Here is a 13,407-nt window from a genome sequence, read left to right as displayed (position 1 = left end):
GTGATTTGAATTTGAGTTTGCTGAGTTTCACTATTGCGGCCGGCAGTTGAACCAGACATCTACCGAAATTAAACAAGTATAAGTGCGAAGTTGAAGTTGAAGTTAACTGTAGTAGTAGTAGAACGAGTGAATGCATTGTCTGTCGACTGGGGTATATAATACTATTACTACGGGTGAAGAAAATATTTACAAGAAGCGAAAGTCCAGTACCAGGTAGTCAGACCGAGATTCGTCGATGGCGTTTCACATGCCACACGCAAAGTGCGCCTGGATCTAGATCTAGTCTAGTCTGTATTATACAGCCTCAGCCTGCAGCGTCTCGAGCGAGTCCGTCGACGAGCGCCGGTTCTTGACGAACTTGGGCCACGTGTTGGTGAGCACCAGGTACTTGATGCTGTGCTCTGCGTCGTCGAAGACCGACGCGCCGAACCCGCGCGGCATGTCGCCGACGTACTCGGCGCGGTTCTTGATCGCCGCGAGCGAGCTCTCGCTGAACTCGGAGTATGCGGGCGAGGGCATGGCGGCCTCGAACGGGGTGGCGCGGTCGATGGTGCTGCCCTCGTCGCCGTAGAGGATCAGAGCGGGCGATTCGAACACGTTGTCGAGCTTCTTGAGGTCCTGCGAGGAGATGTTGACGGGGAACTCGGCGTGGCGCACACTGATGAACTCGGCGTAGATGTAGAGGGCTCGGTTGAAGGCTTCGCGGATGGCCTCCTTGGTAGCCTCGTCGGGCTCGCCGGCGGCAGCATCAGTCATGGCCTTGGGCAGGCTGGCCTTCCACTCGGCGATAGAAGTCAGGAAAGCGACGTTCTCGCCGGAGAAGTCGTTCAGGGCCGAGAAGCGCTGCAGGGGGGTAGGGTTGCGTTCGAGGACGTATTCCAGGGCGCTCATGTTGAGGATGCTCTCGCGGGCACTGTTGTCGCTGAGGACGGAGTCGTTGTTGGACTTCCAGCCGGACATCATCGAGTCGACCATAGTAGCAGTCGAGCCGAGCGACTTGGTCTCCGAGTTGGCGCCCTTGGTGCGGACTTCCCACTGCCTGATGGCCTCGAGGGTTTCCTTCTTGAGGGACTGCTGGCGGAAGACTTCCCAGCAGGGGAGCAGGACGGTGAAGATCTCCATGACGACGATGGACAGGCAGATCCACTGGGGAGGAACCCAGACCTTGTTGACGACTTCGAACGCAGGGACGTAGAGAGCGATGAGCCACATGGGAGTCGCGTGGAGACCGGCAATGGCACAGGCAATGGTCTGCACACGCCAGCCCTGGGTGTCGTGGATGTGGCGCGAGTTCCACAGAATGATGGGCGCAACAATCCACGACCAGAAGAACTGCCAGAACACGCCAGGCCACCATTCCCAGCCACGGCCCTGCTCGGTCAGGATCTTCATGTCGCTGCCGTGCACCTCAGTGCCGGGGATACCGAACGACGGGTGGTACTTGCGCGACATCACCCACATGATGACGGTGAGGAGGATCTATCTTATTAGCAGTTGGTCATATCAAAATACTGTAAGAGGCTTACCTGTCCAACCATGGCAATGGCCACGAAGATGACGAGCTTCAGGGTATAGTCCAGACGGCGGAAGCGGCTGATCAGGCCAGGCCCCATGTTGGAGCGCTTGGCGTCAGGCGTCGAGTCGACGAGGAAGCTGTATTTGGCGTACTTCTTCTGCATCTTCGCGACATGCAGGAAGTAACTGTTGGAGGCGTGGAACAGGGCCAGGCCACAGGGCAGATAGATGCCCATGACCCAGAACTGCACGTCGCCGGGCATGATGGGGCCGATCATGACGGCAATCTGGCAGGCAATCCAGTACAGATGAAGAAGACCGATAGCAGAAAGAGAGAGCGAGAGAGAGCGGACTCGCAGGATGGGGTTGTTGCGGCGCTTGATCAGATAGAACATGCCAGCTCCGATGACTATAGACCAGACGGCGGCCCAGACATCCCACCAGATGGCCACCGGGCTGTAGACAGCCTCGGGCTTGGTGTGTTCGTCAATACCGAGTTCGGACCCCATTGCGTATTATTATTATTAGTAGTAGTGGTGTTGTTGTTAAAAGACTGTGGGTAGTTGGAAGCGCGTCGGCTGTCAGCTTGCGGCCGCGATGGCGTGGCAAGAGGGAACTCTGGGCAAAGAGAGAGAACGAGTCCAAAGAGCAGAAGCAGAAGCAAGCGACGCGATGGAGGGGACGCGGACTTATGAGGGCCTTCAACTCCCGTCTTCTCCGTTGCTGCAGGGCAGGGAACCACAGCCGGCAGCCAGCCTCTTAAGCGGCCCAAATCGCACTCGATCTGCGCGACTAAGAAGACTATCGAACACTGCCAGAGAAGCAGCCAATTCGCACCTGAATCGCCAATTGTCGCGTCTGGGGCGGGGGCAGGGTGAACTCAGAAACTGACTACTGGGGACTGAGGCAGAGGATCGGGCTGCACGATCAGGAATCTCCCGTGAATGACATGGCTATCGAAGCTATTGAACGCTGAGTCCAAGGCGTGATTCGTGCGAGATCGAGCCGTCCACCTGTTCTTGACCCATCTGGTCCACTCGGCCACTTCATCTGTTCCTGATCCATCTCGTGGGCGATATCTGGATATCTCGATCTGCAGCGCTAGACGGGCCAATATCAGACTATTGGGCTGCGATCTCTCCAATTCGGCACGCAGGCCCACTCTGCAAATTCTGACGCAAGACAAACACCCAATCGACGCGGCGTGTTTCATGCTGGGCCACACGAGCTCCCTCGGACGCCTGCATGGGACACGTTGTGCCGTCTGGAGCACGCTCTGACTGGAAGCTGGCTGACTCCAGTGACATCGTGCATCTGGAACCGTGCGATCTCCAGGGGTAATTCCATATTCCTTAATGTCATTGTCGACTACCACTACACCATCGTTGCAGGTGGCGAATTATCAACCTCAATCAGACATGCCTCGAGCGTACGGAGGAGTCAAACAATTAGTTAGTCAAGTTAGTCAAGAGTTACTCCGTAGTCACCAGTTAACAGTCAACAGTTATAACAGTTAGCAACATTTTGGACATTATTATGAGCACACTGACTGACGAATGCGCCCTGACTCGCTCCACCGGTCTATCAATCCTCACCAGCAAGGTTCGATAGCGCATTTCCGCGACAGCTTTCGTCTGGCATCTGATAGATGACGAACCTCGTACCGCGTTCTGCAGCCGTCCCGTCCTGTCAGTGTCAACGCGTTATAGGTCTTTGGAGCTTCGATGCTTGTCGTCTCAGGGATGGCCGGAAGGCTGGAAGGATCGATTAAGACACGAGTGCATCGTGATCAGTCACATTTGAACCCTCCATGAATCATTGAATCTGATCCATCGCCATCGACTCGGCACTTGCATGCTATTGTCAGTATTTGTTTTTCTGGTCGATCGCGACCCAGCCAGTCGGTGACTCCGTTGCTGTGTTGTCCCTAGTGCGCCAAATAGTTCAGGATAGCAGCCTTTAGCGCCAGCACCCCCCAAGCCAGTCGACACAAGACTAAGAAACTCGGTAGTACGGAGTCGATGATGTCGATGGGATCGATAGACTATTCCCTGACTCGGATCAGAATCTGCAGCCCTTGAAGCCCGGCTGCCCGAGTACCTGGATCACATCGGTGTATGGAGCCTTCCCCGTAAATTCGGCATTCCACTTAGTACGTATATAGATGGTCCAGATGGCCCCTGTTAGTGTTTCCCCTGGCCCTGTTGCAGCTCCGTTCCAGCTCCAGCCAGCCCAATTCCCGACTTGAATCGGCGTGTTGTACGTCTGATCGATGATCGCCCCGTTCCCAAACTCCCAGTTCCCCCCCGAGTAGACACGAACTGGGTAATGCTAGACCACTTTCCTCTTTGGGTTTTGGTCACTCTCTGTCGTCATTGCCTTGTGATATTTGCGTCATAGGCCTGTTGATGCGATCGCGATGAGGATGAAGATGGGGGTGAAGATGGATGGTAGAGCAGTACAGTAATAGGAGAATACGTGTAGAGTGAATTATATTGCCAGATTCTGAAGAGTTTAACCCAGCTCATGTACTATATCCATTTAACTACTTGTTCGTGGATAATATCGACAAGTTTCTTGTTTGTTGGTGTTGTTGATATATATATTTCTGGTCGCATCTTCGTATAACTACCTACAACACACCAAAATTTTCTAGTAAATAAACACACTTTAACTCTTCAACTGAATTCACTCATCTGCCAAACAGCTACGAGAATAATTACAAACATTGGAGAGTGCTGTGCTCTCTATCTATACATCTGGAATGTATCCACCACCAACAAAAAACACCATGAGCAATCTCTACAAAGTATCCGCATATGCATGAATGGACCCAATTCCTGAATGTTCCATGAGTGCCCATCTGCTTGGCCCAGTGAGTCGCCACTGCTGATCTCCTCACGAATCGCTCCGCCACGCTTGGCCTGTATACAGAGTACTGGACGCCTATTTTGCTGATTATTAACTAACTAACTATAACTAGTCACCACAGACCTTCTGAGTCTTGTATGGATTACTTTGTATGCTTTCAAAGCATAAGCATTTATGGCTGCTCTGTATAAATACGCAACTGTTCTAACAATGAAGCATAAACACCAAGATTGGAACCGTTTGAGCCCGATGATACCTCCTCAAACATAAACTAAACATGTCACACTCCAATACTCCAGCTACAAAGGGCTCGGCGAGCACATCGGGGGGTCCTCCTACATCCAGGCCGAGCGCATCGGCGACCGCATCGAAGTCGCCCCACAGGGTAAACAAAACATTCCCGTAGTTCTATTCCGACATACACGCGAGCTGTCCGAGAGAGTAGAGACTGAGTCTGGCTTCCACAGGAGGATGAACCCGAAACACGCCAAGTACACGCTCCCTCCGGCCGAGATCAAGCAGGCGTTTTCCAACGTGGAGCTCGCAGCAAGACGCCGGGGGCAAGGGCTGGTCGCAGTATCGCGTGCGCATCTCGTTCTCGAAGGCGAAACCGAAGGCGAGAGTGAAAGCGTGGGTCTGCTCGTGCAGAATCTGCAGACTCCAGAGGTGGATGTTTGACTTGAGTCGTTGAAACAGTTGGCGTTGGAGGGGATGAGGGTGGAGATCGAGGCCTTGCCATGTGGAAGCGAAGGAAAACCGTGTCATAATCCGCAAGAGAATAGAATAGACTTCAGACTTAATGAGAAGGGAGCTCAACAGGAGCTTGTGTGGGCCCCTTTGCCTCCATTTCGTGCATCTCCGCCCCGTTCAGCTCGTGCATCTCTGAACTTGAAACATTTGAAACATCCTGCTTGATGTCTCTCTTTTCGTCTGCTTTAACGGAGATTGCTTTCCTCCTCCGGATGAAAAACCAAACCAGCAGTGCAATTATCGCCAGTCCACCCACCGCAGCGCCGACGCCGATGCCCGCAATGGCGCCCTTACTCAACCCATCCTCTGGGGCAGCAGTCGGACTGGAACTGGGACTGGGACTTGCAGTTACAGAGTCCAGACCGCAATTGCCAAAGCCCGACTGACACTCAGAGCCGCAGTAACTGGAGTTCCCTCCACAGTAGCCCTTGCCCGAGCAGCAGTCGCCATATGTACTGCCCAGACAGGTCACATTGCTGGTCAGCGTCGAGCCACAGCTGCCTGTCGTGCTGATTGTCTGGACACTGCCGTCACTGCACTCTCCAAACTCCAGTTGACATCCTTCCGCGCAGTACGCCGATGTATCGCCGCAGTATCCTTTGGACGAGCAGCAGTCGCCGTACGTGGAGCCCAGACACGTCGCGTCGGTGTCGGAGTTGGAACCGCAGTTGCCGTCGGTGCTGGTGTTGTTCATGCTGATACTAGAAACTGCGAGAATTAGGAAAATCAATTCATATTGAAGGAAGAAAGGAACAAGGAAACGGTACAAGAGACTACGCAAAAGAGGCTATTCAGGTCTCGAAAAGGGGCAATCAACCACGACAAGCTTCACCAGGGAATAAAATTATTATCGCTCAGGACTCCATCGCATCAATAAAGCGCCAGCGCGGTGTAAATAATTCTTGAAATGGCCCTAAGCACTGCTCCTGCTCCTGGTAGCGGGAGCGCAGCTGAGCACAGGCATCTGGATAGCAGCCTGGTTGATTGGACCAGCGCACGAGGATGCAGAAAAGCAACGCCCAAGACGGCCGTGATTGGCGTGCCAAGTTAAGCTAAAGTGAGGATAAATTGCAGACTCGAGTCAAGACTCTCGAACGGGCTGGGGCTGTCAGCTTGACTGGCAGCAAGTACGTATCCACCTGCCTCTATTCTCTACACACGGCGTTAATGCGGATGGTTATATTGCGAGTCTCAAGGTTTATTGCTATATGTCTTGTTATACCGTGCCTTCAGGGATTGATGGACGGCCTGACTGCACGAACTGGCCTGCTCAGCCTCAGACCATTGGCTGCATCGTAGGACACGAGCTGCAGGCTAAATTAGTCCGGAATTAGGCCCACAGGAACTATTCACGCCATCCAGCATCCAGATAGGTCTGGCCAGTGGCGAGTGCACGAGGCTGGCGCTACGAGAGAGCGAATCCCTGATAGCCAGCACCAGCTGCTCGTTGGATGCACTCGATGTATCTTCCAATCCCCCCAAAATAGCACAGCGGCTGCTTCTTGCGATTGGGAATATTGACACCCATATACCACGAGTCGGTTTCACTAAACAAGGTGCGTTCTGCAGCGGCCATCACCTCTCGCTTCCATTCGCCCTCGCCCTTCCCTGTCGCTTCGATCCGTGCCAGCCCTTTCGACTGCATATGGCCAATGCAGTTAACAACCCAGTCACTCTGGATTTCCGCCAGTTGTGGACTCAGTCCAAGCGCCGACGGTGCCTGGGGGCCCATTGGGAAGAACATGTTTGGGAAACCTGCAGTCATCAGCCCCAGCGCAGTCGAGACCCCGTTTCCATTCGCCCTGACGTCCCACTTGGATTTGAGTTTCAGTCCATTTACGCCCACAATATCGATTGCCAGGGCGCTACCAGTCAAGGCGTCGAAACCAGTGGCGTAGACTAGGAGGTCAAGCTCATGCAGCTTGGTGCTCGTCCGGACGCCCTGCGTGGTGATTTCCTGGATCGGACTCTCATTCACGTCTACCAACTCGACATGCGGCAAGTTAAAGGCTTCAAAATACGAAGTCTCAAGCGATGGCCGCTTCGTGCCAAATGCATGCGGCTGTATCGCAGGGGCAAGTTTCTCAGCGACGACTTTATTCAAGACACGGCGATGGACGCTGTCACGCCAGAAATTGTATGCTTCCATATTGGCCTCACGCGACGTTAGGAGATCGGAATACCCCCCAAACCAGAACGCCAGCCCTCCTCTATCAAATAGAGACTGGAAAAAGACACTCCTCTGCTCAGGACTGTCATCGAACGTGGCACGCTCTGGCGAGGCAAAGAAACCGGTCACCGAGTTGCGCTGCCGAAGCATATCAGGGTAGAAGTCGCGCTTCATCCCATCCATTTTCTCAGACGAGTACTGCTTCTGCTGCATCGGCGTTGCAAGATTCGGTGTCTTCTGGAAGACAGTGAGCTGAGCAACCTCTGGGCCCAGCGTTTCGATTATCTGCAGCCCGCTTGCTGCGTTCCCAATCACACCAACACGTTTCCCCTTCCATTCTGCACTGTCAGGCCATGCGGATGTATGGATTATATTCTGGAACAGCTCTGCCCCTTTGAACTTGGGCACATACGGAACGGTGGAATACCCCGTACACAGGATAAGATATGTCGTGCGGTAGACTCGCGCACCAGAAACAGAGACGACCCAGGTATTCTCGCTCTCATCCCACTCCGCTCGCTGAACCCTAGTCCCAAGCACCAGACTCCCCCTCAGCTGCAACCGATCAGTCACCCAAGAAAGGTAAGCCTGAATCTCCTTCTGCTCGGGAAACCGCTGCGACCAGCTCCAGTTCTGCCATATATCCGGGTCGCTAAACTCGTACAGTGGGATCTCGGTGTCGACGCGACACCCTGGATAGCGAGTATAGCACCATGTGCCGCCGACGTCCTCGCATGCATCTACGAGTAGTGCATTCAACCCGCGTCGTTTCAGGAGGTGCAGGTTCCAGATTCCGGCCCAGCTGGCGCCGACAACCAGGGCATCCACCGTACTGGGGATAGGGATCGTCATTACAGTTATAGCGAAAGTAGTCGGTAGAATTTAGAGAATGTCTAACTTCCAAAAGGTAGAAATTCTGGGGAAGCGGGGGAAATAGCAGTATTTACACGATGTAAAGAGAAGCCACCGACATACATACCTTCCTCTCCGCCGCCAGATCTCACCGACTCTGTCCCAAACTTGGGTGATCGATGAGCAGACTTCTAGCACGCATTATTGGCTATGGGTTATTTAAGGTTGCTTTGAAGTATATGGCCATATAGTGGCTTTCTTTCAGTGAGGGCGCCAATCTTTGCGTCGTTGAGAAATCGTCGTATTTAGGCTTCCTTTGTGTTTGAGCCCATGACCACAGAAATGTACCACCTGGGTAAACAAAGAAGTGTAACAGTGTTCAGATAGTGGGTTAAGGTGCGTCATGGTGCCTGGTGTCAAGTAATAAGCGGATATTCAAAGGGAATCTGGACGAATGCCTGGCAGATAGCCTAGATCTTATTAAACAACACGCCTGGCATTTCCTATCTATATGAAGTACTTATACTGAATCTATACCAAATTAATACCCTCTGGAGAACAGTCTTGTTCCATCCAAGTCACACGGTTCCTCCTTTTGGGATATCTCGCGCACATCGGAGCCATCCAAGTCGGCAGACCACACAGCCATCACAGACGGATGTATTGGGGCCCATATTCGTCAGAATATACGACTGGCGGAGCGTGGAATGTCGATGCCATCGGGACACGACTGGCCAGATACCAGGGTAGTCCTTTCGCCATTCGGCGGGCGGCGTAGAATGCGGCCACTCTGACCAGCTTGAGATGGGTCAGCTCGATATGTACGTAGAAGTGCCTTCTATCTTCCCATATCCCAGTGCTTTTGGAGGTTGAATACATAGAAATATAAGGAACGGGGGTAGGAACTTGATATGCTTCATGAATAGCAATTCTTTCATTTCAACAATGGTGCAGTCGTACTGGCAGCCTGTGCCATCAACGCAGCGCCTACTCCAGAGCCGTCCTTTGCGAGGCTGATGCGGATTCTCTGTTCACTTGCAGGACCGACTTCTGGCACCTCTCTGATTGCAGCACGAATCTCGGCTTCAAAGGTGGGATAGAATTCGATTAGTGACCCGTCAGCGGCAATGTCGATGTTCTCTCTGTAGGTCTGTGATGCCTTCTGCTGTTGAATAGATAAAGGTTTCCCCAGCCACAGTCCAATAAACGTGAGTACTTTATTCCAGAGAAGACGAACTCTCCGCCAGAAACGTCCAATACTGGGGCTTTTTGAAGGCTTGCAAAGTCGACCACTTTGAATGATCAAGGCAGCCAACGATGCGCCTGCCAACCGTGCTGCTCGTCGAGCAATAGATTTGGATACTAGTTGAATAGCTTTGGCATCGTCTTCGCTAACATTATCGGCAGACAATGTATCCTGAATGAGCGTTGCACTGTCGGTGTTGCTTGCTGCTAGTTTGGAGAGGAACGAGCTATCAATGCTATCGCGACAAGTCTTTTCCGTGAATGTCATATCCAATGCACCCAGTTGGTCTAGTCTTCGGATGGCCAGCCGGAGCAGCTCTCCTAGATATAGTCCCGACACCCTCTTCTCCAGCATTTGCGATCCTGGATCGATAGATGCTTCGTCCAGCTCGTCGTCAAAGGATGTGCGCGGCAGCACCTTCATCTCGTCATCTAGACTGCCCCATTCTGTGTTCATTACCATAATACCTTCATTCCAAGTTCCCAGCCTCCTAACATTGGATAGTTTCTTGACATTGGACAGTTTCTCGACATAGGCGGCATTCGTTCCAGTACCGAATATGATGGCTGCCAAGGTCGACGTCTCCGGCCCAGATGTATAAGACCTGGTCAAAAGGGTTCCAACGCTATCATTTGCAAGGACTGTTACTTGCACTGGCATTCCTCTCCTGTCAATTGCGTCTTGCAACAAAACACAGGGATCGCGACCGAGTGCCTCAGGGATATCCCAGCCCTTGTCCCATCGGATAAGACGGCCACCAGCAAGTGATGTCTGTTCGCATGTAAAGCTAAATGTGAAGCCTAGAGAATAGGATCCCGGATTCACGTCTAGAAAATTTGCGATGTTTTGAGCGATAAAATCGAATAGAGGCCGGTAGCTGGCATTGACCATGACATGGGATGGCACGCTGTGCTTGCTTTGGATCATAGTAAACGTCGAATCTCCTCGCAGCTCTACCAGGCATATCCTGCAGTTGCTGCCCCCGAGATCGACTGCTAAGAACTGTCCCGTTTCAGTGCCGGTGGGGATGCTGCGCACGTAGGCTGGGAGCTGCCAGGTACGTTGGTTGACGAGGCCATCTTCTGTTGACTGTCAGAATAACCACAACATTGTTGAAGAAGGATACGCACTCAGCTGAGCAACAAAATGGCGTGTTATTCGCTGGATATCCTCAGCAGAGATATCAAACTCGGCAGCAATCTGCTCTGCCGCGGCCAGCGTGGCACAACCCTGGTGGTTGACCATGCCAGACAATGGGCCACTCGACATCTAGTAAAAAGGGATACATTAAGGAGCTGAGAGTTTGTACTTTGTACAGTGGTAATTGATAGTACGCGATTCGAGAATGTGGAATGTCGGTGAACAGCCGGACATGACCGGCCCTGCACAGACCGCACAACGCCGGTCAAGTCTGCCTCCTCCATCCTCCCCTTGTCCTGATTTCCCCTGACTTTGCCGGTCACTTTCAAGATGTCGCTGTCTACCAACCAAGCAACCCCTCCCGAGCCAAGAAACGACCAGAATGCTGTGGAGGATAAGCCCCGCAAGGCTTGCAGTCAGTTCCCCGTCTCTCTCCTTTGTGGCCCGTGCACATCGGTCGGTGCGAGGTTAAGATGTACTAATTAGTAGGCAGTCAATTGCAGACGGCAGAAGATGCGATGCGTCGTCGAAGGCAACAATACCTGTCGTCGCTGTCGCCGCTCAGGGCTGCCCTGTATCTTCCTACCGCGAGCCAATGCGGCGACTCTGCCGGAGAGTGTGATGGCCCTGCAGGACGACGAATTCAAGGCAGATGTTCTGCATAGACTTAAGGTTATTGAGGAGAGAATTGGACTCGCCGGGGGTCAGTCTTCGCTGCAGGGCACAGAGGCTGCGGAAGATGTAGAGCACAGCAGGGACCCATCACCGGAGTCGGGCTTAGGGGCTCTCTGGGGAGCAGTGGCAGTGCTGCAGAGAAGTGTTCCGCCGTCTGTTCCTTCCTCTATATGGCGTAGAGATGTAGTAAAAGAGCTCTGGTTGTCGTAAGTGATACAAAACTGATGCCTCTGTCTGCTATATTAATACAGTGCAGATTCCACGACAGAATGCCTGGACTGCATTTCATGCCGCACAAACAGACCTTCTCTGCGCCTCATCCGATACTACTGGCCTCGATATTGTACTGCTCCAGCGTCCGAGGCCCGCCAGGTGTTGCAGAGCTGGCGCCGCACTACTTCACCGTCTTGTGCAACGCCATTGCCCAGCTATGCATCCCCAATAGTGAGATGGGCCGGACGCCTGACGATTCAGAGGAATGGGCTTTCCAGACTGTCTTAGGAATCGTTCTGGCTGGCCTCCTTAATGAAGCGACGGTCCGTGAGACTGGGATCTGGATCTCTGTTGCGTATCGCCTCATCCTGGAACACTCGCCGGCTCATATCGACGAGTCATCGCGCAAGTGGCGCAAACTCTTCAGCGGTGTCCAGATCATTGACCTCGAACATGCCTCTCTGCATCTTTCCTGTCCTGTGCTTCCCATTGAGGCGCCTTTACCTGGTCTGCGGACGTCGCATCGCGATCAACTCCACAGACTGACTCGGATGATGCATACCGGCTTGACGCATTTCGCAGGAAGGAGATTGCCGACAATATGGTCATCGTTTACAAGTGATGTCTCGGAAGTGAGCTTAACAAGCAATTTCACTGCAGTCGACACGGCGGTGATGAGGGATTGGGCTCGCCAGCTTGATGAATGGCTTGTTGAGTTCACCCAGAGCTCAGAGGGATCGGAACAAGATCTCAAACTCGTCTTTCGCCAGTATGTCCTTCATCGACTGGTTGTTCTATCTATATACCATCCTGTGAGAGGGTGCAATATGTGGTCGAACAGCGTCACCCCGAAGGAACAGTACGAGCTGCTTCTTTCGGCCCGTGCAACTCTCAAACTACATTCCCATGATGACTCTATCTGGTCGAACTGGGACCAGGTCATCATCACCTGGGCTGCACTTATTGTCATCCAGGGTATCGAAGGGGGGAGTGGTGAGCCGGATGGTAAGTTATCATATCATGTATATAGCGAGATTGTGGCTAAGGAAACAGATCTACCGAGTATACGAGTACACCTTGAAATGCTCAAGCAAATGACAGGCCCAAAGCCCAGTCTCCGGGACATCCTCGTCGCCCGGCTGGAATCGAGTCTAGCTACGATACAGGTCCCTGAGTCTGCGAATCTGTCGCAGAATGTGTACGGGAATCTTGCCATGATGGCACCCGTGGACCAGTCGTGGCAGTTGTTTGACCAGTCCAGTCTCCAGCAGATGATGTACTCGGACTGGATGGCCCAGTAAATCCATCGCCTGGTGTCAGTTGGCCCTAAGATTCGACACTGTCCTGTTCAGTCTGGATTGATGGGAGTAGTGTCTAGGGCTTGCAACACTCGCTCAACGCCTGGGAAGTACTGAATATGCTCTCAGTCGTGCTCGCTACTATATTCATGGACGTCCACCGTGATGCAGGCTAGACGCATGCCCATATTACAGCCCGGGCTCTCAACAAAGAGCCTGGGCACACTTGGGCTAGAAGAGCTGTGGTCGGGTTCCTTCGCTACCACGCATGTTATAATCCTTCGGGGTTACCGACATCTATCCCGTGGTGGGCCTTGAGAGCATCCTAATCTCCGAGGGTATTCAACCTCCGTCTTCATTTGTCTATATAGTAAGCCAGCGACGATCGGTCGCGGCCTATCCAGTGAGATAGCACCGGCAAAGTCCGGCAAACCAGTGTCAGTCGTCTCGGACTTCCACCGTTTTAGCCGCGTAATATGCTGCACAAACAGCTGGCTTCTTCAATTGGAGGAGAATTATCACCCATGGAAGAGATCAGCTTCCCTGCGATTTTGTGGATGTGATGTATTGCCCAGTCTTGGCTCATTCAACAACTATATAAGTAAAGACTGCCAGTCTGCTAGCTATCATGCCTGAAAACAGAATAAATCAAACCACCTTAAAATGATACACTGCAT

General features: G+C 52.7%; 6 protein-coding genes across 6 annotated transcripts; 1 reads left to right on the top strand and 5 right to left on the bottom strand.

Annotated features, from left to right (window-relative positions):
• Positions 1-294: 294 nt before the first annotated feature.
• APUU_80047S (uncharacterized protein) lies at positions 295-2,024 on the bottom strand (the record flags this gene model as incomplete). The annotated part of the gene is made up of 2 exons (XM_041696284.1): positions 295-1,479; positions 1,527-2,024. 2 exons carry the CDS (start codon positions 2,022-2,024, stop codon positions 295-297), a joined length of 1,683 nt encoding a protein of 560 aa, XP_041561930.1.
• Positions 2,025-4,794: 2,770 nt separating this feature from the next.
• Positions 4,795-5,151, bottom strand: APUU_80046S (uncharacterized protein; the record flags this gene model as incomplete). Its single annotated transcript, XM_041696283.1, has 1 exon — positions 4,795-5,151. One exon carries the CDS (start codon positions 5,149-5,151, stop codon positions 4,795-4,797), a length of 357 nt encoding a protein of 118 aa, XP_041561929.1.
• A 31-nt stretch (positions 5,152-5,182) lies between these two features.
• APUU_80045S (uncharacterized protein) lies at positions 5,183-5,830 on the bottom strand (the record flags this gene model as incomplete). Its single annotated transcript, XM_041696282.1, has 1 exon — positions 5,183-5,830. The coding sequence occupies one exon, from the start codon at positions 5,828-5,830 to the stop codon at positions 5,183-5,185; it is 648 nt and encodes a 215-aa protein (XP_041561928.1).
• Positions 5,831-6,541: 711 nt separating this feature from the next.
• On the bottom strand, positions 6,542-8,158 carry APUU_80044S (flavin-containing monooxygenase; the record flags this gene model as incomplete). Its single annotated transcript, XM_041696281.1, has 1 exon — positions 6,542-8,158. The coding sequence occupies one exon, from the start codon at positions 8,156-8,158 to the stop codon at positions 6,542-6,544; it is 1,617 nt and encodes a 538-aa protein (XP_041561927.1).
• Positions 8,159-9,092: 934 nt separating this feature from the next.
• APUU_80043S (putative glucokinase) lies at positions 9,093-10,649 on the bottom strand (the record flags this gene model as incomplete). Its single annotated transcript, XM_041696280.1, has 2 exons — positions 9,093-10,486; positions 10,535-10,649. The coding sequence occupies 2 exons, from the start codon at positions 10,647-10,649 to the stop codon at positions 9,093-9,095; spliced, it is 1,509 nt and encodes a 502-aa protein (XP_041561926.1).
• Positions 10,650-10,874: 225 nt separating this feature from the next.
• APUU_80042A (uncharacterized protein) lies at positions 10,875-12,733 on the top strand (the record flags this gene model as incomplete). Its single annotated transcript, XM_041696278.1, has 4 exons — positions 10,875-10,959; positions 11,038-11,425; positions 11,476-12,437; positions 12,486-12,733. The coding sequence occupies 4 exons, from the start codon at positions 10,875-10,877 to the stop codon at positions 12,731-12,733; spliced, it is 1,683 nt and encodes a 560-aa protein (XP_041561925.1).
• Positions 12,734-13,407: the final 674 nt, after the last annotated feature.

Source organism: Aspergillus puulaauensis, chromosome 8, assembly GCF_016861865.1.
Source record: "Aspergillus puulaauensis MK2 DNA, chromosome 8, nearly complete sequence".
In the NCBI taxonomy this organism is placed as follows: domain Eukaryota; kingdom Fungi; phylum Ascomycota; class Eurotiomycetes; order Eurotiales; family Aspergillaceae; genus Aspergillus; species Aspergillus puulaauensis.
The sequence above is the reverse complement of the archived record's forward strand: the minus strand, read 5'-3'. Positions and strand labels throughout refer to the sequence as shown.